The 22336-nt window shown below is 37.9% G+C and overlaps 1 protein-coding gene across 17 annotated transcripts in view; it reads left to right on the top strand.

The window, feature by feature from the left end:
* Positions 1–22029, top strand: part of pde7a (phosphodiesterase 7A) — a 54248-nt gene extending 32219 nt beyond the window's left edge. For 3 of the 17 annotated variants that reach the window (XM_022682236.2, XM_007248931.4, XM_007248930.4), the window contains exons 2-14: positions 7347–7407; positions 9869–9901; positions 10453–10542; positions 11623–11774; positions 12929–12992; positions 13428–13523; positions 14720–14820; positions 14934–15065; positions 15466–15557; positions 16004–16148; positions 16347–16443; positions 17848–17928; positions 19903–22029. In XM_022682236.2, coding sequence (XP_022537957.1) covers positions 7401–7407; positions 9869–9901; positions 10453–10542; positions 11623–11774; positions 12929–12992; positions 13428–13523; positions 14720–14820; positions 14934–15065; positions 15466–15557; positions 16004–16148; positions 16347–16443; positions 17848–17928; positions 19903–20111 — 1299 coding nt within the window. In that variant the 5' untranslated portion in view covers positions 7347–7400 and the 3' untranslated portion in view covers positions 20112–22029. The other 14 variants (XM_022682223.2, XM_022682168.2, XM_022682157.2 and 11 more) reach the window with 10 other exon arrangements.
* The last annotated feature ends 307 nt before the right edge of the window (positions 22030–22336 follow it).

Raw genomic sequence — 22336 nt, 5'->3', positions numbered from 1 at the left:
TGTGTGTGTGTGTGTGTGTGTGTGCGTGTGCGTGTGCGTGTGTGTGTGTGTGTGAGTGTGAGTGAGAGTGAGTATGCATGCACGTAAGAGCGTGGGACAGTCGGAGAGTACGAGAGGCGTTCAGGGCTATCATGGGCAGCTGGTTTGTGTATGTCTGTGTCCGTCCATGGCGCCTATCCCATGATTGTAGGGTCAGGTGACGGCAGCACTGCTAAGACAGCTGCACTAAGCTCAGTGCGCACACTGTCTGGGCCTTGAGCTCAGTTTTGGCTGCCCAGAATCTCTCTCACCCATACACACACACACACACAAGTACACACGTACATCGACAGTAACACTCACACTCAAACGGACCGAAAGACTATGATCCGCTGTGTCCGCAAGGTCCAATGGGAATAGCTCTAATCTGGTCTGTAATTGCCATTCTCGTCAGATGGATTTTCTACAAGGTAGGTTTTGTCAGGTTACAGAACGTCACTGTCTCTGAAGAAGAAGAAAAAGTTCTTAATGTGATAAGACTATGTTCCACATCAGTTTTGGACTATTTCTATTGGTCCATTCATCGTAAAATGATCACACCATGTAAAAGACTGCAGGATCCTTTAAGTGATTCTATTATTTTTTTTAACTGCGAAAACATTCTTGTTATTAGTGTGACCTCTAATGTTTTTTTGCCTCCCTCTGAGAAGAGTGACTAAAAGAATAGTATTAACATTGCCGTGTTTCTGTATGTGTGTGTCATTATGGGTCAGTTTTTTTCTTAATGTTGGTGTTCAGAGAGAGCACCTTAGTTAAAAGTTATAAAGGACCCTAACAAACACCTTAAACCCTAAAACAAATACTGATGTTACAAGAGGAGCACCTTCTTATTGTCATATACATCTGGACATCTGGACAAGCAAACAGCTTCCTTAAGTGAAAGTGAAACATGGAAGCCTAACCGCAGAGCTTTTAAGGTTAAACACTGTGATAATTATTTGTAGACTCATCCAGACTTATTATCTAGTATGAATGTAAAAATACAACAACAAATTGAATTTGTATTTTATTGTATTTTAACATGTGCTGTGCAATGGTACCAAGTGCTATGTGTGTGTCTGGCTTTATAATAAGAACACAAAATCATTAATGTAAGTTACATTTTTAGCCATTACTTGTTTAACTGTATCAAAATGTATTTATTTTAGGGATGCAGCAACCAATTGATCAAAATCAATTATTAATAAAGTTGACTAATTTAATAATCGATTTGTTGGGTCTGCATTATTATACACATAAGTGCAGTGGCTATCCCTAATGAGGGACATTAAACCAACCATTGTCGTTAAAAGTAACACAGCATTAAGCTGGATGCTGACCGCTTTAAAAAAAAGAAGGGAACCAGTGCTATTGCCGTGTGAAGCACACGTGTCGAACTCTGAAAGAGCCGTTTGAAAAATTGCAGAGGCGGTTACAGCAGAGGATAATGTTAGCACTAGCAGAGAGAAAACTGTATGACCCAAGTTGTCAAAAATATGGGAGGACTTTAATTAACGCCTTTAATGAACAGTGTTTTTCTTTTACTCAATGTTCCTAGAGCCTGCTAAAGTAGTTAAACAAGTCTCATTTTTAGTATATTTATATCTTACTTACGTTTAGCAAACAAGTTAGCCGTAGCATTTTCGCTCTGAGTTTTCACTTTTACCTTAAATTCCACTGTTCGGCAAGCAGTTCCAAAATAAGCCGTAGTTTAAGCCAAGCTCGCATTAGCCACAGTTTCTATTCTTCCAACTCACTTAGTGTCCCCCAAGCCTGCTAGACTGTTTAAACAAGACAGGTCTCATTTTCAGTAAATGTTTATCTCACTCAAGTTTTTTCATTTTGTTAAATTTGTGAGTCTTAAGCAACCATGACAGTGTTGCTCAGTGTTTGAAGGGCTTATCTGTCAGTAATCTGTGCTTTAAATTTGATAAAGGATTCACTGTTATTTTGTTACTTTGTTGTGTAATATTGAGTTAACCAACGTAACTGAGAGCATTTTCCCACCTGAAAGTCCAGACCAGAGTTCAAACCAAGTTTCATGTTGTTTGTTACATTGTGTTCTTTTTGGTTAGTTTTGGTTTCACACTGCAGTTTAGTGAGCGGCTTGATGAACTTCTCTATGTCCTTTGGTCACCTTCTACGTGGGATGTGGATCCATATCCCTATATGCTGATTGTTGATTGTGGAATTTTGTCAGTTTAGCGAGTTGTCTTTCCAGGTGTTATGCTGAATTCTGCCTGCCTGCCAGAGTCTGTGTCTTACATACTGCGGCAGAATGAGTTTAACAGATTACCTTTTATTCCTTTTATTTGTGTTTGTAAATTGGAGTTTGTCTACAGTTATAGTAGAGTGGGAGTCAAATTTCAGCACATCACTAGTTGTTTAATAGGTGGCAATAGCCTGCCTCAGATTTTTGTAATTGGTCTGAAAGTCTGAATCTTCTAAAAAGTGTTTTCATGTTTTTGCAGCCTTTTTTACCATTTTAGAGGTCTGTACAAAACATAGTAGGTGTGAAAGCACCCTTAAATTTCCACAAAATACAGGAGGAGTCAATCAAAATGCATCAAAATGATCCTCACTCACAGGAACTATTAGCATGGCCATTATTCTGGTCCTTTATAAGAGACCACTTACAAATTTAGTTTCTTTGATTTTACCTTTTTGAAAATCAAGAGGAAGAGGATGGATGAAGCCATCAAACAATTCTAACCTACTTGAACTTTTGCACCAGGAGTGGCATAATCCAAAAAGCAGTGTGTAGGACTGATGGAGGAGAACATGCCAAGATGTATGAAAACTGTGATTAAAAACCAGGGTTATTCCACCAAATATTGATTTCTGAACTCTTAAAACTTAATGAATATAAACATGTTTTCTTTGCATTATTTGAGCTCTGAAAGCTCTGTATCGTTTTGCTATTCCAGCCATTTCTCATTTTCTGCAAATATACGCTCTAAATTACGATATTTGGAATTGGAATTTGGGAACAACAATGTTCATTTTACTCAAACATTTACCTATAAATGGCAAAATCAGAGAAATTGATTCAGAAATTGAAGTGGTCACTTATTTTTTTGCAGAGCTGTATATGGACCTGTGGACCTGTACTGAATTGTTTGCTTGCATTGGGTGCTGACTCTGTACCAATGGAAATCTTTTCACAAGGGCTTCCAACATGCTTCACATCCAAACGTTGTGTAGCAATTAGCATGCGGGGCTGCAAAGTAGCACTGGGTTAACCTGTTCAAATAGAGCACAGCTCAAAGCACAGCTGAAATTCCCCATGAGCTTTATAAAAAGTAGTACTTATGCTTTTCTTTTGTAGCATTCTGTGTCTTTGTCATTGTGAGATTTAAATGTAAATATATACATACATGTGTGTTAGTTGTACTATATATCAGGCATATAGTTGAAATTTATAGTATTTAGTTTGTAAGACAATGTGACTAGGGTTTGACATTTCAAAACTAAACAGTTTTTGACCGCAATACCAATTTGCCAATGTGGATAATATATCACGCTGTGCTACATGTGAATTAGTGGTGTACGGAGAGTGATCTTTTGTAGTGTTAAAAATGGGACATTATTTTTCTTTTCTTTGTGAAGCACCAGCCAGACCTCGGAAAGTCACAGGTGCGTCCTCGTCAGTTGGTGTCCAAGCCCTGCTGGGAGCATTTGAGTTTTTGTGCTAGCGCTGAGCTCTTTCTGGTTCCCTCCAGCCCTCATCTCTGCCATCCTCGTGCGTCCGTACCCGTGCCAGCCTGGAGCAGAGGCCATATGGGCCACACTCTTCTCGACGCCCCCTGCTAGAAATTACTCACACCCCCCAATGCCAAGGGATGTGTGTAAACACTGTGGTTGTTGATGGCGAAATACAGCCATGCAGATCGCGCTTTGCTCGTCAGTTGAAGTCTGGCGGTTGCAGGCGGTGATGTCAGATGTCACATGAGGTTATTGCAGGGTGCTGGTTTGTATTGGCAGGGAGTGGACACACCTCACTGTTTATCTTTGGCAAGCAATTTTTAGGGTTTATCTTTTGCACTGGTAATTAACTGGAGTCACAAACAGACTGGGGCCTCTCAGACTGGAAGCAGGCAACGTTAAAGTTTCTGATCTACTTGTGCTTCAGCATAACTCTCTGATGTATTTTGTGGGTAACATCACAATACATAAGGTGCAATTTTACAGCACACCATTTTTAGATTTTCTGAGACTGGAGCTGACCATATTCAGCAGCAGTAGTACCTGATTTTAACTGGTGAGTTAACGACTCGAAGGAGGAAATATCAGAACTACCGGTAATTAATGAAATTCATTAACAGATATTTACATACAACTTTACATAGTTCAGTTGTAGTCTAGTATCACCTAAACATTTTTTGCTGTAATGTAGTAATCTCTTTTAAAAATATGTTTACTACACACACGTGTGTGTGTGTGTGTGTGTGTGTGTAATAGAGACAGAGAGAGCACATTGCAGTATTAGATATCTGTGTTGCAAAGATTGTATATATAATTATATTGCACAACATTTCTTTACTGAGCTACACTCCTCACTATATTTCAGTATTTTTTTTTTTTCTCTGCAAAAAAAGATGCATTGCTTCAAAGTGTTTTGTAATTTTATTCGAGAGAAGCCTGGAGCAAGAGGAGGACTGATAATGGCTAAAAATCAAGTATGCAAATTGGTTCAGTCCATTGACGTCAAACACTGAATTGAATGCCATCTGGGGACACTGTGGACAGCAATCTAAAAGCTGTACTGGGGTGGGTGTGTGTGTGTGAGTGCATGTAGTGTGTGTGTGATTTGTAGATGAAGAAGTAAGCCAGCAGAAAGCAAGCCCAGTCTTGAGCGTTGTGTGATTCAGTGAAGAGCTCCATCCTCAGAGCTTTCTCGGCTGCACCATGCAAAGAGGTTTTGTCTTAATGTGAATGGTTATTTCTGAATTAAACACACATATTAAATAGAGTAAACTTTTTGTCTTTTCACAGGGAGTTGGTACAGAATACAGAGTATAAGAATGTGAAAGCAAATTTCACAATGAGCATTTATTTATTTGTTTGTTTGTTTGTTTGTTTGTTTCTATACTATTATATATTTATATTGCTTTGTGTATTGTTGCCTAATTTTAGTATTGATCCAGGTCCTTCAATACATAGACTATACTTGTGCAACACTTTTACTAAGTTTATTGATGGCCATTGATATTGATTTTAGCTATATGTGTCCTATTTTAACAAAATACAGAGAAACAATAAATATTTATGGAAGAACCTACCCTCTGACTGAGGGGAGAGTGCTTATATAATTTCACCTTGTGTATCACAATATGTTAATACAGACAAAATGCAGTAGCAGTGTCATTAAAAAAACTGATATCCAAAAACCTCTAAATATGAACAGGACTAGTTATGCATTTTGTAATTAAACATTCTTGTTCATCAGTGTTTGTAAGTACTTATGACATCCACAGCAAAATACTCGAAATAGATAAAGCCATACCACTCACTTCTTATCAGACTTATGTGTGTAAAAAAAATGGGATAGCAATAGAATAAACACAGTCATTCAGTCAATAAACCTTTATTTCCATTCATTACAGGTAACCCTCTTTTTCGATGCAGCAGAGAATTTACAAAATTAAAGCAACCCTTTCGTAACACACTCTGGGTGTCTTTTTGTTAGAGCTTTTCATAAAATGAAAAAGTGCTTGAACTGGTACTAGCTGTGGTTGTTGCATGGTAGAACTCTCTCTCTCTCTCTCTCTCTCTCTCTCTCTCTCCCTCTCTCCCTCTCTCTCCCTGTCTCACTGGGCCTGTCGCGTGCTCTGTGGGCTTCATCAGTGGAGGTGTGAGTTTGCTGTTCTCGCGTTAATCACTGAATGGCTCAGTGTAGTAGGGCAAGAAAGAGGCGAGTAGATTAAATGGGAGAGATGAGGCATGCTTAATTCAGCTGCCAGTGTGCTTCTGTTGGATTGAAGTGTGTTTGTGTGTGTGTGTGTGTGTGTGTGTGTGTGTGTGTGTGTGTGTGTGTGCCTTATACATTTGCAGCACAAAATGTGCAGACATTGTAAGAACCTTTATAAACTTTTGTACAAGAGGTCCAAGGGATTCTTTGACATTTGTAAATAGTTTTTACAAACTTATGATCTGTTAAGTTTCAGGTAAATGTAGGCTTTTGTATTAAGATAATGTTACAGCATACAAATATGTATATAATTAAAAAAACATCATGTATGTGTATACATCCATGGTAGCCATTCTCTGACTGTTTAAACAAACACCCAATCGATTAATTGTATAACAATGTGAGAAAGACACATGCTTTTATTTTGTAAATATTTTGGTAGAACATCAAGGTTTTATTTAGGTTTTGTGGTGATTGTTGTCTATTTGTTGTTCATGTGATTGTTTTCAAGAGTAATTTCAGTATTTTTGTCCCTGCTATATTTTTAATTATGGACCTCAGTGACATACATTGGAACTGGATGGTCTGTGCTTTAGGCATGGTTATCATAATGCTCTTAGAAACTATTAAAATAAGGTATAGCCCAGCCTTTTCATGTTACAAACAGTGTGAAAAGTGCTCCCATATATTTAATCTAGCTATTAACATGCTGAATTAATTAAGATTATTTAGTTTATTTAATGTTTTTGGAGTCTAGAATTATCTAAATTTTGTTGGAAAAACTGTCTCTATTGTCCAGAGAAGACTTTCTATTACATTTGGAGCTTTGCTGTGAGGATATTTTTACATTTAAAATACAATAAAGTAATGCTATGATTCTAAAACAGCAAATTAATGTTATGATATTCTGGAGAAAATACATTAAATATCTTTTTTGAATTAATTGATTATAAATATTGTTTAAATCTGTCTGTTTGTAATGTGCAGATAACTTTACTGTCTGCCAAAAATAAAAATCGCCACAAAAAAAAAGGTCACACGTAATATTTGATTGGACTGCCTTAGATTGCGGCACGCATTCACTGTGGCATTGTTTCGATAAGCTGCTGCAATGTCACGGCTTGGTGAATACTAGCATTATCATCTTGAAATATGCCCGTGCCATCAGGGAAGAAAAAAATCCATTGTTGAACCTAGACTTGACCAACAGCAGCAACCCCAGATCATTTGCTTAGTTAAATCCAGTTAATTTTATTTATTTATTTTTTTAGGCCAGTCAGTGTATATAATTTTCTTTATATTAAATTACATTCCCAAAGTCTTTGTTTTCGGTTAGCAGTAATGGTATATTATGTTGTTGTGGTTGTTGTTTATATTGGATGTGAATGCTTACACCAGTACTCTTCTTCCTCCACAGAGACGCGGCGCGATCTCTTACGACAGTTCTGATCAAACTGCTCTTTACATTCGTATGCTAGGTAAGCACCATCTCTGTTGATACCCTCACTCTTACACAAACACATCTACAACAACACTGTCATTCTAAACTAACTACTGTACATTGTGGTTCACACTCTGGGTATAATCTGTTCCACTAGATTACTCGAACAAGGAAGATTGTTTAAGACATGTCAATCATGCAGCCTCAAATAATCTCATCAGTGCTTTAGTTTAGGTCCCTTCTCCACCCAGGAGTACTTGTGCTTTTTGCCTGAAATTTGATGTGATTTGATTAGCATAGATTTGATTAAGATAGATACCACCCACAACAGCCTGGAACCTTTCCAGATTTTTTGTGACCTATTGACCTCTTAGAATCGAGCAGTGATGTTGGATTCGAATCTGCGTTGTGTCAGAAATAAAAAATAAAAAAAATTAATACATGTGGAATTGCAGATTGTGCATCTAGAGGTGTCGTTTTTTTCATGCAATAGTTCCAGTGCCTAAATGGAGATGCTGTTTACAACATGGACATGTGTACAATTTCATTGGCCCTCACATTGCCCAGTAATGCATTGCCACAGCTACACTAAGCCCATCAATAGCATTCTGTGGTTTGATTCTCTGGCCAGTGATTAATCCCAACCTTTGTTACTGCGGATTCACCAGCATTAGGCTTAATACTATAGAATTTCATATCTAAATTGAACATGCCCTCACTTCAGCTGAGCTGATGGAGGAACATCAGCTCACAAATACTATGGTTAAACCCTTATTCCATTTAAAAAAGTTTTAATAAACAATGTCCCTTTACTTGCTTCATCAGAGTAAATAAGTGTATGCAGTCTTTTCTTCCATGACTTTACTCTGTGGTTAAATATACATCTAAACAAGAAATATAAAGCCATGTTGTTTTTGTCTGTAGGAAAAATGAATGCCATTCTAACACAAAAATAGAAATTTTACAAGTTCTCTCTTCCTTTTAATTTTCATCCCATATTCTTCCTTGCAAAAATAAGCTATTTTAAATTCAAGCACTTTTTAAATTCAAGACTAATCTAAATATAGACTCTTGCTCAAGCTTCTTAAACACTGTACTGTGAGTGTCATTTCAAATTTGATTTGTTACAGGATTAAACAAAAAACATTATTTAGTCCCATTTGTTACAGCATTAATCAAGATTTATTATTTTGTCCCCTCCAATATATGCTAATACTGATAGCCATCAGTAGTATAGTGCCCTGTCTAGCCATAGTTGTTAGGCTATCCTACATAGACCTAGCATGATAACTGATTTTGTGTGAATTTTATATATTGTGCCAAGAAATAATTGCCATAAACATGCAATTATACATCATATTAATGTAAATATGTCCTTTAAAGAGCACTGAACTTTTATTTATTAAGAACATTGATATTAAAAAAAATAAAACATTTTTATATATGAAATATATTTTTCCAGACAAAATCAAAACACATGCCTATTCATGTTAATGGACTCTTTTTGACTGAATATTGAGGTCAGCAAAATTATTGAGACTATGTCCATATATTGTGCAATAAGTCGGTAATTATAGTTTCTGGTCTAATTCTACTTTACTTTAAATCTTGCTAGTTTGCAAAAGTGTAGCAATGTTTCTGTTAAGAATGCTTTTCTGTATAGTCTAATTTTCAACCTGATTAGGGTGTAAATGGATGTGCAAATACAGTTACATAAAATACATAACACACACTGACTTTAAATAATGTTGTTGTGGGCACCATCATCAGGAGATCACAAGTTCATTCCCTGGTGATGTCACAGTCCAAATAGGGCATTGCTGGCCATACCCTCTCTGCCCCGTCCCAACACAGGTGTCTGTTCGCTGACATAACAGAATTAGCAAATGATCTGTCCAACACTGAAAACAATGCTGTGAAGCTTCACGTGACCCAGAGGAAGCATATGCTATCCTTCACCCTCCCAGTTTGAATAAACTGTGTGATAAGGGGGAGCCTGGCGAGGGGGTGGAAAAATGTATAGTGCAATAATGTTTGTATGAATGACATTCATTCTTCCTTATAGAAAAAACATGATTTGATTCAAGCAGTATCTGATTGCTAATACTAAACTACGAAATAAAAACACATTCTCTGAATTTATTTAGCTATGGAGCTGGTCAGTCGAACTGAGCCAAACTGTAGAATTCAGGTTCCACTGCTAACAAAACGGTTCGCAAAGCCTCGCTTTAGTTCCGTAATCGGGATGTGCCTCCTCCCCTTTGCTTCTCCACCTCAGCAGCTTCCCTCCTACTGCATGTCCAAGGAGCTTCAGTCTGGTTTTTAATGTGTGGTACTTCCTGTTTGCATGCGTGACGTTGTGCTACTACACTTTTGGACATTCTGTAAAAATCTTTGAATGCTGTTTTACACTCATGTCTGTCTTTGTTTATATTATTATTATTATTTTTATAGTGTTTTTTATGTAATTGTAATTCACAGTTTTGGTATTTTGATAGGGGCTTGTGTAATATTCAAACAGCTGTTTTCAAGTAAGTAAATGTACTGGTGGGAGGCTGTCCTTATTTTTTTTATGTTAATTTATTCATTTGTTTATCACTTATCTTCTGCACATGTACACCAATCAGTAGTGACTGACATGTTGGAGGCTGCCATTACTCAATAGAAGTCTGTGCAGTTATTCTTCCCTCTCCCCAGCACACACAGTCTCATGAAAAGGCCCATTGAATGAGAATTAACAGATGTGACTTGAGAGCTTTGGCCAGCCTCATTGAAGTCCCTCTGATTTCCTCTCCATTCTGACCTGGACTGAGGCACAAGCTTGTCTTTCTTTCCCGTGTCCACCTCGCTCATGGCAGTCTGAATACTAATGCCTTCTCTTCCCGGCATGGAGCTGCATGCTCACTTCCCTTCCTCTGCCCTCGAGCCCCTCCGCCCCTCGTTTTGGCTGTGTGTGCATGTGTTTCTCTGTGCCTTCTGTACCTCCATTGCCAGGCTCAGGCCCTGCTCCTTGGTTCAGACAAAAGTGCTAGTTAGGTGTGCTAACAAATCTCTTGAGGGCCTTTGTGTTGATGCCTTCTAGGAGATGTGAGAGTGAGGAGCCAGGTAGGCTTTCAACCTGACCGAAGAGGCTCGCACCCATACCTAGGTATTGATTTCCGGACCTTGCACGGTGAGTAGCAATGTTTTAAAGAACACGTTACGTCTTTTGCATTTGCTCGTCTCTTACAGTGTGCAATAGGAGTCTCCTTGTTCTCTTTAAAAATATGTTTAACCTCCTACTCTTCAGGCCACCTTACAACTCACCACAGCAACCAACTTCACATTTCTCTATACCAAACTGAATATGAATTTTGAATATGAGGATTTTGGATTTATGCACAAAACAATGCAAGTGTAAAAACATCTTTGCTGCAATACATTGTGCACATGATATCTCAAATACTTAAGTTATAAATCACTGCAGTTAACTACAGGACACTTTTTGAAAATTGTAGATAACACAGAAGTTTGTCAAAAATCACTTGTTTCATGAATATTTTTAGTTTTTATATTTACTAACCTAATTAAGCCTTAAATATTGTAAACACATGTATTTTGGATGATATTCTAAATATTTAATGTATTTTAGCAATACAGTGATCATTTTAATTGAAAACATTGTCAAGTTGTTCTCCTCAAGTTTTGAAAGTAGTCATTTAAAAAAAAAAATGTCATTTTCAAGTATTTTTTAAATCAAATCAAATAAATCATCTCCCACAATTTTAATCATTTGACATCTGACATACATAATTCTATCTACAGTTGAATTCACTTTTACTTGAGGTCACGGTTATGCTTTAGCCTCTGGCTATTTTGAAGGCTTTTCTCCTGACTGGTCTGGACTGTTCCAGCCTGGAAGCTCCAGCCAGGCGTGGCCCCAGCAAGCACTCAGTGAGCTGAAGTGCCCCGGCAGCGGAGCTTTAAAGCGGTTTGCTTGGTCAGCAGTCTGATTCTGCACCAGCACATTTCAGTCTACATGAGAAAGTGTCGTTAATCAATCACTGTTTTACATTCACTTTAATCCACCAAGAACTTGAGGTTATACCTGGTCAGGTCATAGATTCAACAGGTTTGTTTGTTGTGATTGAGAAACTTTCTTCTGTGAGAAGATTAGTTTGAAATATATATATATATTTGGTGCCTTGTTAAAAGGCCATGTTGTATAATTATACCATGGGCATTTCATGAGTGTCCTCCTGTGTATGTCCAGCCCATGCTGAGTCGACAGGATCGATTCCAGCCCGGAGGATCCGCAGACTTTTCAGTTTCCAGCGGCACCTGCTGTCCTCGCGCTTTCTCCGGGGAGCACCACACCTCAACCCCCTCCACATCCTGGATGAGGACTACTGCGGCCAAGCCAAGGTGTGTTCTCCTCTATCTAAAAAATATATATTCACTACTATGCAAAATTGTGTGCTTTATTCTGTTGTATAAAGAGGTTCTACTGCACATGTTTTGTGTAGTGTTTTTAAGTATGCAATTTCCTCTGGAAATAACTTGTAGAGGTAATGGATCTCCTGGTAGAGGTAGAAGATCATGCTCTGCTTCAGAATGTCACAGTACATTTTGGAATTCAGCTTCCCAGTGCCCGAAGCACTTATTTAGCCCCAGGCCATGATGCTACCATCACCATGCTTTACTGTAAGCAAGGCACAGTTTTCTTGGTACTCTTCACCAGGACACTGCTACACATGCTAAACATCATCTGAGCCAAACACGTTCATCTTGGTCTCTATAGACCACAGGACATGCTTCCAGTATTTCTTGCTCTTGGACTGCATGCAGCTAACTGTTTGCAGGCTTTCATGTATGTCAGCTTCAGAAGAGGTTTTCTTCTAGGACAGTGCCATGCAGACAGAGACAGTATATAGCGTAATGTCTGAGCTTTGCAGGCTGACTTCCCACTTTTTTAAGCCCTGCACCCTTGCAACCTGTGGACTAAACTTTGTTGTTGACCTTGGGGAGGACTGTTCTGAGTGGCTCGCATCCTGGAAAACTGCTGTATGACCTTGCCCATTGTGCTGTATCTTAGTTTTAGGGTGTTCTTATTGCCATCAAACAGTTGTTTCTCACATCCTCAGAGGGTTTTCTTGCCATAAAGTGCCATGTTGAATATTCAGTGATCAGTATGGGAGAAATGATACCCAAAACACCAGATTTAACAGGCCTGCTCCCCATTTACACCTGAGACCTTGTAACACTAACGAGTCACATGACACTGGGGAAGAAAAATGGCTAATTTTGCACAAATAGCCCATTTTCACATAGGGGTGTACAGCAGGTTAAGTTAGGTTGACAGCAGTTCGGACATTAACGGCTGTATGTTGAGATATTTTGAGGACAGCAAATTTACAGTTACATTATAGCTGCACACTGACGACTTTACATTGAATCAAAATGTCATATTTTTTAGTGTTGTCTGATGAAAAGATATAATCAAATATTTACAAACATGTGAGTGTACTCACTTTTGTAAGATACTGTACCTTTTTTGACCTCTTATACATTTTTTGCAGTGCATGTTGGAAAAGGTTGGAAGCTGGAATTTTGACATTTTCCTCTTCGACAGGCTGACGAATGGTAAATATTTTAAAGTGTCTCTGAAGAGCGTTCAGGGCTGTCATGCCAGAGTGATTCTGTTTGTGTGTGTGTGTGTGTGTGTGTGTATGTGTCATGCATCGTGCTGGTATTCCCCTTTTAAGAGTCACTGTGCGCTCAGCGTGACTGATATCTGCTGTTGTATTTGTGTTCAGCACTGCCATCTGCTGGGCTGCATTATGCTGCTGTGTAATCTTGCTTTTTATATTTGAACTGAACGAGATTAGCAAAATATGAGGCAAACTGTTGATACTTTTTTTTAATTTGCATATGCTTTACTTTATTACTTGTATTTTGAAAAATATGTAAAAGTGAATGAGCTTCATGGACCATAATTTAATATAATTTAAATAATTATATTATTAATTAATTCTATGTGTGACTTTTTTAATGATTGTTTTTGTATCTTGTTTTCAGGAAACAGTCTTGTCACCTTGACATTATACCTTCTGAGTCATTATGGCTTAATTGAGCTCTTCCAGTTAGACATGGTTAAAGTGCATCGCTTTTTAGGTAAGTGACTATACTTATGGCTAAACTATGGCAAATGGCCACTCGATTTTTTATTTTAGGATTGGGTGATATACCTAAAAAATGCATATTCAAGTGTGATAAAAATGCTATGTCATGATGAAAACCATAACAAATTATTTTATTAAAATATTAATATTTAATAACTAAAGTACTATACAGCTCTGGAAAGGACACTTAGAATTATGACTTTCTTTGATTTTACCAAATTGAAAACCTCTGGGATATAATCTAGAGGAAGATGGATAATGACAAGCCATCAAACCAAGCTGAACTGCTTGAATTTTTGCACCAGTAGTGGCATAAAGTTATCCAAAATCAGTGTGTAAGTCTGGTGGAGGAGAACATGCCAAGATGCATGAAAACATTGATTAAATACCAGGGTTATTCCACCAAATATTGATTTCTGAACTCTTAAAATTTCATGAATATGAACTTGCTTTCTTTGCATTATTTGAGGTCTGAAAGCTCTGCCTCTTTTTGTTATTTCAGCCATTTCCCATTTTCTGCAAATAAATGCTTTAAATTACAATATTTTTATTTGGAATTTGGGAGAAATGTTGTGCATAGTTTATAGAGTAAAACAACAATGTTCATTTTACTCAAACATATACCTATAGCAAAATTAGAGAAACTGATTCAGAAACTAAAGTGGTCTTTTAATTTTTTTTTCCAGAGCTGTATTATGTACTACTAATAATAATATATTTCAGCTAACTGCTATAGCTTGTATTGTTATTGTATTGTGTATTATCAGTATTACAATCTTTTTGTAGCATAATTTTCATTATACTGTGCTCTGTACTCCCTCAACTGTTACCCATACACATTTTTTTTGGAACTCACATTCTTTTTGTAGCAGATGTGATACCTCAATATGATATTTTTAAAATATTTTCTTAAATATTTATTTTGCGTTACATTTCAGCTCAGTAGTAAGCTTGGTTTGTTTATTAAAAGTGGCCCAAATTTTGTCAGGTTTTAAAAAGTTAAGTGTTAATTGATCTGTAGGGATAGTGTGTTCTAATTGTTACCATATTAATTATACAGCATGACTAAAGCCAAGGGAGAGGTCTAATACATTATTCAGTGTTGTCTGGATTCCAGGCAAAACAGTCACAGAAAAAGAGTATTTGTTCCACCTGAACTCATTGTGCATTTTGTTTTGTCATTTCAAGTTTTGGTTCAAGAGGACTACCACAATCATAATCCTTACCATAATGCAGTCCACGCTGCAGACGTGACCCAGGCGATGCACTGTTACCTGAAAGAGCCCAAGGTAAGATCGCAGGAGAAACAGACACACTCTTACCTGCATGAACTCTTACCCTCTACCTCATCAAGCTTACAGTGTGTTTCATGTGTACGCCTGTGTGTTTGTTTTCCCTGCAGCTTGCCAAGTCCCTCACTTCCTGTGATATACTTTTGGGCCTTCTGGCAGCGGCCACTCATGACCTGGACCACCCAGGGGTCAATCAGCCTTTCCTCATCAAAACCAACCATTACCTAGCTGTTTTGTACAGGGTGAGAGCAACACTCAATCAGCTTTTATTCTCACAATTTTCCCCTTACAGCAAATGGACCATGAATAGAAACCACCTTGGCACAAATATGCTTTTAAAATGATCAAGCAAGCAACACCGTTAACAAGAAGTTAACAACATTTCGATGGATTTGAAACTGAGCCCATTCTGATTAGATAGAAATGGACTTTTTTGGTACAACATAATATTATATGTATATTTAAAAATAGGCAAATGTGTGCAGCATGGCTAAGTAGTAGTACCATTCAGACTGTTGGTACAGTTGAGCACCAGTTATGTATGTATATTTTTAACGAATCAACTACGTTTGGGGTAAATTAATTTCTTATGCCTATAGCATTATCCTGCTCTGTCTAACTGGCTCTTGTTTGGCTGTGTAGAATACCTCAGTTCTGGAGAATCATCACTGGAGGTCTGCAGTGGGCTTGCTCAGAGAAACCGAGCTCTTATCCCATCTTCCTGCAGAGGACCGGTGCGTATCACATCACGCATCTCACAGTACCAGAAGCTAAAAAGCATTGTGAAAGTCGAATAGATCATCAGAATATTTTGCTAATTTTTTGGTTGTTTCTAAGTCACAATAATGTATATTAATGGGGTGGAACAGGTGACTTTTGGTAAATAAACATTATAGTAACCAAATACAGAATGTTGCAAATTGCCATTAATCAATTAACAACCCTCTCCAACATGTCCATAATAATTTAATAGTCATCAATTTGCTTTATTCAAAGTTTGTTTAAAACACTAACTGTGAACGGTATGTATTAAATCAGACAAATCAGACCCTGGGTGAAGAAGTGTAGGAAGTTGTTGAGAAATCAGAGACTAACACTCCGGCTCATTGCTAGTGATCATGCTTCTCACTGCACGTTATTGACACTTAATGATATTTTTTTCCTTATCATTTCTATTCAGTCTGACCATGGAGAGGCAGCTGGGTTCTCTGATTCTGGCTACAGATATCAGCAGACAGAATGAATATCTATCCAAGTTCAGGACGCACCTGGACCAGGAGGACCTGTGTCTGGGGAACGCCTCACACCGTCACTTCATTCTACAGGTGGGGGAACATCAGCAGGACTCTTACTAGCATGACAAAACTATCACATGCTGTTTTTTGAGATTATGCAACATTTATTTTCTAAATTTCTGCCAATCCTGGCAAACAGCAGGAGAATGTGTTTCTCTCTCTGCTAATTGCCAAGTCATTCACTTATTTCAGCTTATCTATGTGTGTTTGTTTGATATCTCTGTGCAGATGGCCTTGAAGTGTGCCGATATTTGTAACCCCTGTAGGCCTTGGGAGCTCAGCAAACAGTGGAGTGAAAAGGTGACAGAGGAGTTCTTTCACCAAGGTAACTTTAAAATACACATGCACACATTAACACCTGACTCCATAATTCTCAGTAAAATCCAGCTACGGTTCTCAACAATTTGAGCATTTGTGAAGAAACAAGAGAGAACCATCAAAATAAAGTGTGGTCACAAACCTTTCAGCCTTAAATAGTGTTGTACATTAAAATACTAAACAATCTAGTCAGAAAATGATGACTACATCCTTGTGTGCTGAGAACGACCCCAAAAATCCTTGTTCTGTGGTTTTGACAATGGAAGCACAGATTAAAAAGAGGCTAATAAAGTATGCAGAGAAAGAGGTGGTCTGTACTCTTATTATAAAATGACAGTGCTCCTATATACTCAGTAAAGCTAAAAAACAAATAATAAAAATAAATGAGTGTAGAAACTGATTGGACTGTGTATTAAAATTATATGGGTTGTTTCATTATAGAAGCATTCCAGACAACACAATGGCAGTTTTAGTAGAATGTTTTTAATCCATAAATAAATTGTAAATGACTAATAAATTAAATTAGACATGAAATTAGATCCAGACATTTTTAAATGCATTTGGTAGCAACTTTAACAGCACAACTATTTTCAATCCTTGGTTTTGTTGTAGCAGAGTGGCCTCTGGCTTCCTCTAAGCACCATTTACAGATTCTTAGCTACCATCTTCCACAGTAGGGAAAGGCTTTCTGAAAACTGCCCTCAACAGTATTTATTTGTGAATTTATTTGAGAAAACCAAACAAAGTGATGTTACCAGTTAGCATCCAAAAAAAGTATAAAGTTGGCTTTTAATTTTAACTCTCTAATTATACCTTCAATTGTGCAGCAGTTACACAGTTGTGTACATTTTAATAGCAGAACTAACCTGCTGCATAAAAAAGGGGACCCATCCATGCAGTGAGCAAATGCATACAAACTAGTGAGCTCGCTCAGAAGACACACAGTGATATTGTGATGTTGTGAGAATACGTGCCCAGAGCAGTGGGCACAGTGGACCAACAGTGGAGGCTCGCTTAACCCAGGGCCCGCCAAAACCAGGAATTGAACCCGCAACCTTGTTGTTGTCGATGGCACAGTGCTCTGACTGCTGAGCTGTAGAACCCCTATGTTATTTTAAGTCATTATATAAAGTGTTGACTAAAATAAAGTGATATTTATTTGTGTTTGCTAGTTGTTTGACTGTTATGTGAAACACAGAGATTAAATTAGCATCTGCCAACAGTATCGAAGTGCCCAGATCAGATCAGGGGGCATTTTATTTATGCCTCAGTAAATAGTTTTCTTGATTTATAGACCATATTTAAATAGAACTGGGTATGACGTAACAGTCATTGTTCTCTTGGTAACTGTAAAATCATGTGATAATATGATCATTCTAATGTGTTCTCCTTTGTCTCTCCACATGTTCAGGAGACATTGAGAAGAAGCACAAACTTGAAGTCAGCCCACTGTGTGACAGCGAGAACAACTCCATAGCCGATGTTCAGATTGGTAAGTCTGGTTTCCTGGACTACTGGTGTCAACTCTCACACATTCAGGACAAGCAGAGTGTTCTTGGCTGTGTTAAGAGTTTTCACTCTGTGAACCCAAGCATCATGACAGAGTGCAGGAATACATTGCCACAAACTATTTCCACCAAGGTTTAATTTTTTTTGATGGAGACAAACCGCAAACGATCTTTCCTAAGGCCAAGGAGATGTGGTATCACTGTCCTTCACTAAACTTATCTCCTGTGATCCAAATAACCTTCTTCTCTGGCTTGTTTATCAGGCACTTGGCTCCCACACCAACTGTCTGAAACCTCCAACCCTGTAATTGTCAGATGTTACAGATGTTTTCTGACTGGCCAGAGATATAGCTGTGATGATAAACTGAGATTGTATAATTTATCACTGCTCTCTGTGCTGTCATTTTTGTTTTGGCTTCTTACTGTACATGTATTTCTGAAGTCTGGGGATCTTATCAAAAATGGATATGCCAAGAAAAGAAGTAACGTAAAGCAACAGTAAAAGAAATGAGTAAGGAATATGTTGCCAGTTCAGAGTTTATAAAGATAAACACAAATGTTAATCAGTGTAGATAATTTTAGAAGGATATATGGCAGCAACCAGATTGTAGTTGCATTTGTATTCAGAGATATGGGCTTGAGTCAGCTTACAGATTTGGTGACTTGTGGATGGACATAACAAAACTTTAATGTCAATCATCAGTGACCTGGGGCCTCATTTATAAAGGGTGCGTACACATAAAAACATGCCTGAAATGTGCATGCGCAAGATCTGACGCAAAAATTGTGACTTATAAAATAATACGCGTGAAAACGAGCGCAAGGTTTGAGGCGTGCGTATCCCTTCAGAAGATTGTGGAGAATTAGTGGGAATTAGTGACATCATGTGGTAAAGCACGGAATTGCAGGTAATGCGTAAACCTTCCTCACGCATATTCATTAATACTGCAAAAATAAAGATTAAGTTAAAATCTAATAAAATATAAAACATATTTGTTTACATATATATTTTTTGTATTTCTCTTGTAGTTTAATTAAATTTTATTTGTATTATCTGATTTGTTTTATCTCTGGTTTGTATTATCATTGTAGTTTATTATTATTAGTTCACTTCTTTGCGGTGCGTTCCTCCGTTATCCCGCCCAAGATGAATGTGGAATCCCACATTAAAATATTTATTGAGTGATTTGCATAGACCTTTTTGTGGGTAAATGTGGGCGGTACGGAGGCAGGCTCATTTATAAGCAGGTTGTGATTTATAAAGACGAAACAGCGTTCAGGTATGCGTACGCACAATTTTAAAAATCATACGCAATTTCCTGTGCATGCACACTTTCACTTCAGAAGCTACACCAAGCTTTATAAATGAGGCCCCTGGATTTTTTGACTACAAGCCAGTTTTCTACGCAAGAGTATGTTTTAAGTAGTTAAAATGGTGCTACCGAGCAATGATAATATGTGTATAGTGATATAACTCTACGTAACTGAGCTGGTAGTCAGCCCTATTTATCAAATATTTCTTGCAATAATGTTTCTCAATCATGGTTCTGGTTCCCTGGTTTAACGCACCCTTTTTCTCGGAAAGAAGGCTAGTAAATTATCTGATTTTTTGCTTTTCCTTCACCCACAAAACCTAATTCTGTATGTATGGGACAGGGGGTGCCAGGACCAGGATTGAGAAACATTTTAAACCGGTCTGTACAGAGCATTTGTCCTTATTCTGAGTCTGGCACTTGTTTTAAAATATAGTAGAATAATAAAAAGTTTTTCATTCACTAGAGCTATGAAGCTAATTTAGCTAACATTTCGGAAGCTTATAGACATGTGTTAGCTTAGTAAAATCTAATAGTGCTACATGTCACTTAGGTCACTCAAACTTGCATGTGTAGTTTCTGACACAGTGTAAGTGGATTAAAAAATACTTTAATTTCTTTCTCTTTCTCTCGTCTCTCCTCCAGGTTTCATGACCTACGTGGTGGAGCCTCTGTTTGCCGAGTGGGCTCGTTTCTCGGACACGCGGCTCTCTCAGACCATGCTGGGACACCTGTGCCTGAACAAAGCCAGCTGGAATGCCATGCAGCCCGAGGCGTCGGGCAGCTCTGAGGAGCCGGAGAGTGAACCGGAGCCCAGCTCCAGAGCCTTACCTCAGGGAAGCCTGCAATCCTGACACTCCCTCGCCCACCCACTGCGGGGACAGGACCACTCCCGCTGCCCCCACCCAGCCTGATACCTTAAACCACATATGAGTTGCTCGCCTCCCATCTCAAACCAACCACTGATTTATTTAATTTATTTAAGTTTTATTCCCTTATTTTCCCTTCGACATAGAGCAATACATGGATACCTCATTTGGCTACTGCTGCGTTTTTTTTTTTTTCTTCTTTTTTTTTTATGTTATTGAGTTTTATTTATTTAACTTTTTTCTGGGGGAGTGTTACGAACTGCAAAACGAGAACTTGGCCATTTTGCTAGAGACTGGGGAATTAGCTAAAGTGGAAGAATCCCTTCTGCTGGGTTAAAAGTGCCATTTTCACCACATTTGATTTGAAAACACCAAGAGTATTCATGAGAGTTGTGGGATTTTTTGCTGTTTATTTTTAAAGACTGCACCAAGAGACTGTGTGTGTGCGACAAGTATGCGTGCGATAAGTGTGTGTGCAAAGATGAATGTGTCAGTGTTTTTTGTTTAATTTTTTCCGCAAATGAATCTTCCTCCTTGTGTACACAACTGAAAAAAGACAAATGTGAAGAGCCCAGTCGATTTGCTGCCTCTATGAAGACTGTTTACAGATGTCTTTTTTTGTTGTCATTGTTATAAATGAAACATGTTGGTTCTGTGATTTTTTTCTTTTTTTTTTTTTTTTTTTTTTTGCCTTTAAGCACAGATGTGAAGAACCACTTTTACATGTTTTTGAACTGTTGTCCTACTGCTGATGTATTGAACAAAAAACACAAAAAAACTAAAACAACAACAACAAAAAAAAAACGATGGGACTGAACCTCCGTCAGTCTGACACACCAGATGCCATATAAAACGCCATTCTGTGCTCTGTTGTGTCTCTCTATCCCTCTCTCCCTTCCTCTTTCTCTTGCTCCCTCTGTCTCTCTCTTCCCCTCTCTCTTCCCCTCTCTCTCCCTCTCTTTCTCCCTGCACTCCAGGAAATAAAAAGGTGCCACTCTGGACATGCAGCTTCCGCTGTGAAAGGAACCAGCTTCCCTCCACCACCACTCCTTTCACGTTGCGACGGGAAAACCCTCCTGAACCCTGGAACAAGAATCCTGACACAGGACATGTAGCTGACCAGAATCTCCATGGATTTCGCTCAGGGTCTCGCCAACCTGTTTATCTATTAGCTGGGAGAAATGAGGAAGCTAAAAGGTGCCTTTATAGGTAGCTGTCCCCTTCCCCATCATTTTGTAAAAGATAAGACACACAGACTCCCTTTCAGAATGTCTCTCAATCTGCAATCACTCTTTTTCTCTCTCATGCTCTTTCTCTTGTCCTCTCTCTCTCTCTCTCTCTCTCTCACTCTCTTGCTCTCACTTTCTCTATCCAGAAGACTGCTAAAACAATGCCTTAAAACTATGCACAAAGCTAAGTGACCAAACCAGCTTGTATTTTTCATTAAAGTGCATCATATGTGTTTAATGCATAGTTCAGCCCTTTGCCTTCTGTTGTGGGAGGAAAAAAATGAAAAGGTTTATTTTGTTCTTTTTTTTAATAAGTAGAAGATGAGTTGATTTCATTTTAACATTGAACATTCCATTGTTTCTGTTTATTGTGTATTGTATTTTTTTTACTCTGTACAGATGGCGCAGTTGTGTTTTTGTGCTCCTCTTTCTAGTTTGAAAGAGAGCAGGTGCTTTTTTCTTATTTTAGCTGATCTGTATTTTTGTTGTAAGTGCTGTAAGACTGTTGATTCAAAACTGTTTACAATTTGTTGTAACAGCCATTTTGGGGAGAAGACTTCAGTGTCAAGCCATTTTGTAAAGGCTTTTGTCGTACAGACTTTTGATACGTGCTCGTTTCAGTTGCATTTTTGATGAATAAAAATTGACACGATGTTTCAAGCTGTTGAATGATATGAATGAGTTATGTTGCATTTTCTTTAAAAGGTTGCCTTTGTTTAATACCGCCTCCTGTGGGCAGTTGGTGGTAATACTTCAGTCAAGCATCCACTTTTCTTACATACAGCTCTGGAAAAAATTAAAGAGACCACTTCAGTTTCTAAATCAGTTTCTCTGATTTTACTATTTACAGGTATATGTTTGAGTAAAATGAACATTATTGTTTTATTCTATAAACTACAGACAATATTTCTCCCAAATTCCAAATAAAAATATTGTCATTTAGAGCATTTATTTGCAGAAAATGAGAAATGATCCAGACCT

Source organism: Astyanax mexicanus, chromosome 1 (assembly GCF_023375975.1).
Source record: "Astyanax mexicanus isolate ESR-SI-001 chromosome 1, AstMex3_surface, whole genome shotgun sequence".
Classification (NCBI taxonomy): domain Eukaryota; kingdom Metazoa; phylum Chordata; class Actinopteri; order Characiformes; family Acestrorhamphidae; genus Astyanax; species Astyanax mexicanus.
Note: the sequence above shows the minus strand (reverse complement) of the source record. Positions and strands in the feature narration are given on the sequence as shown.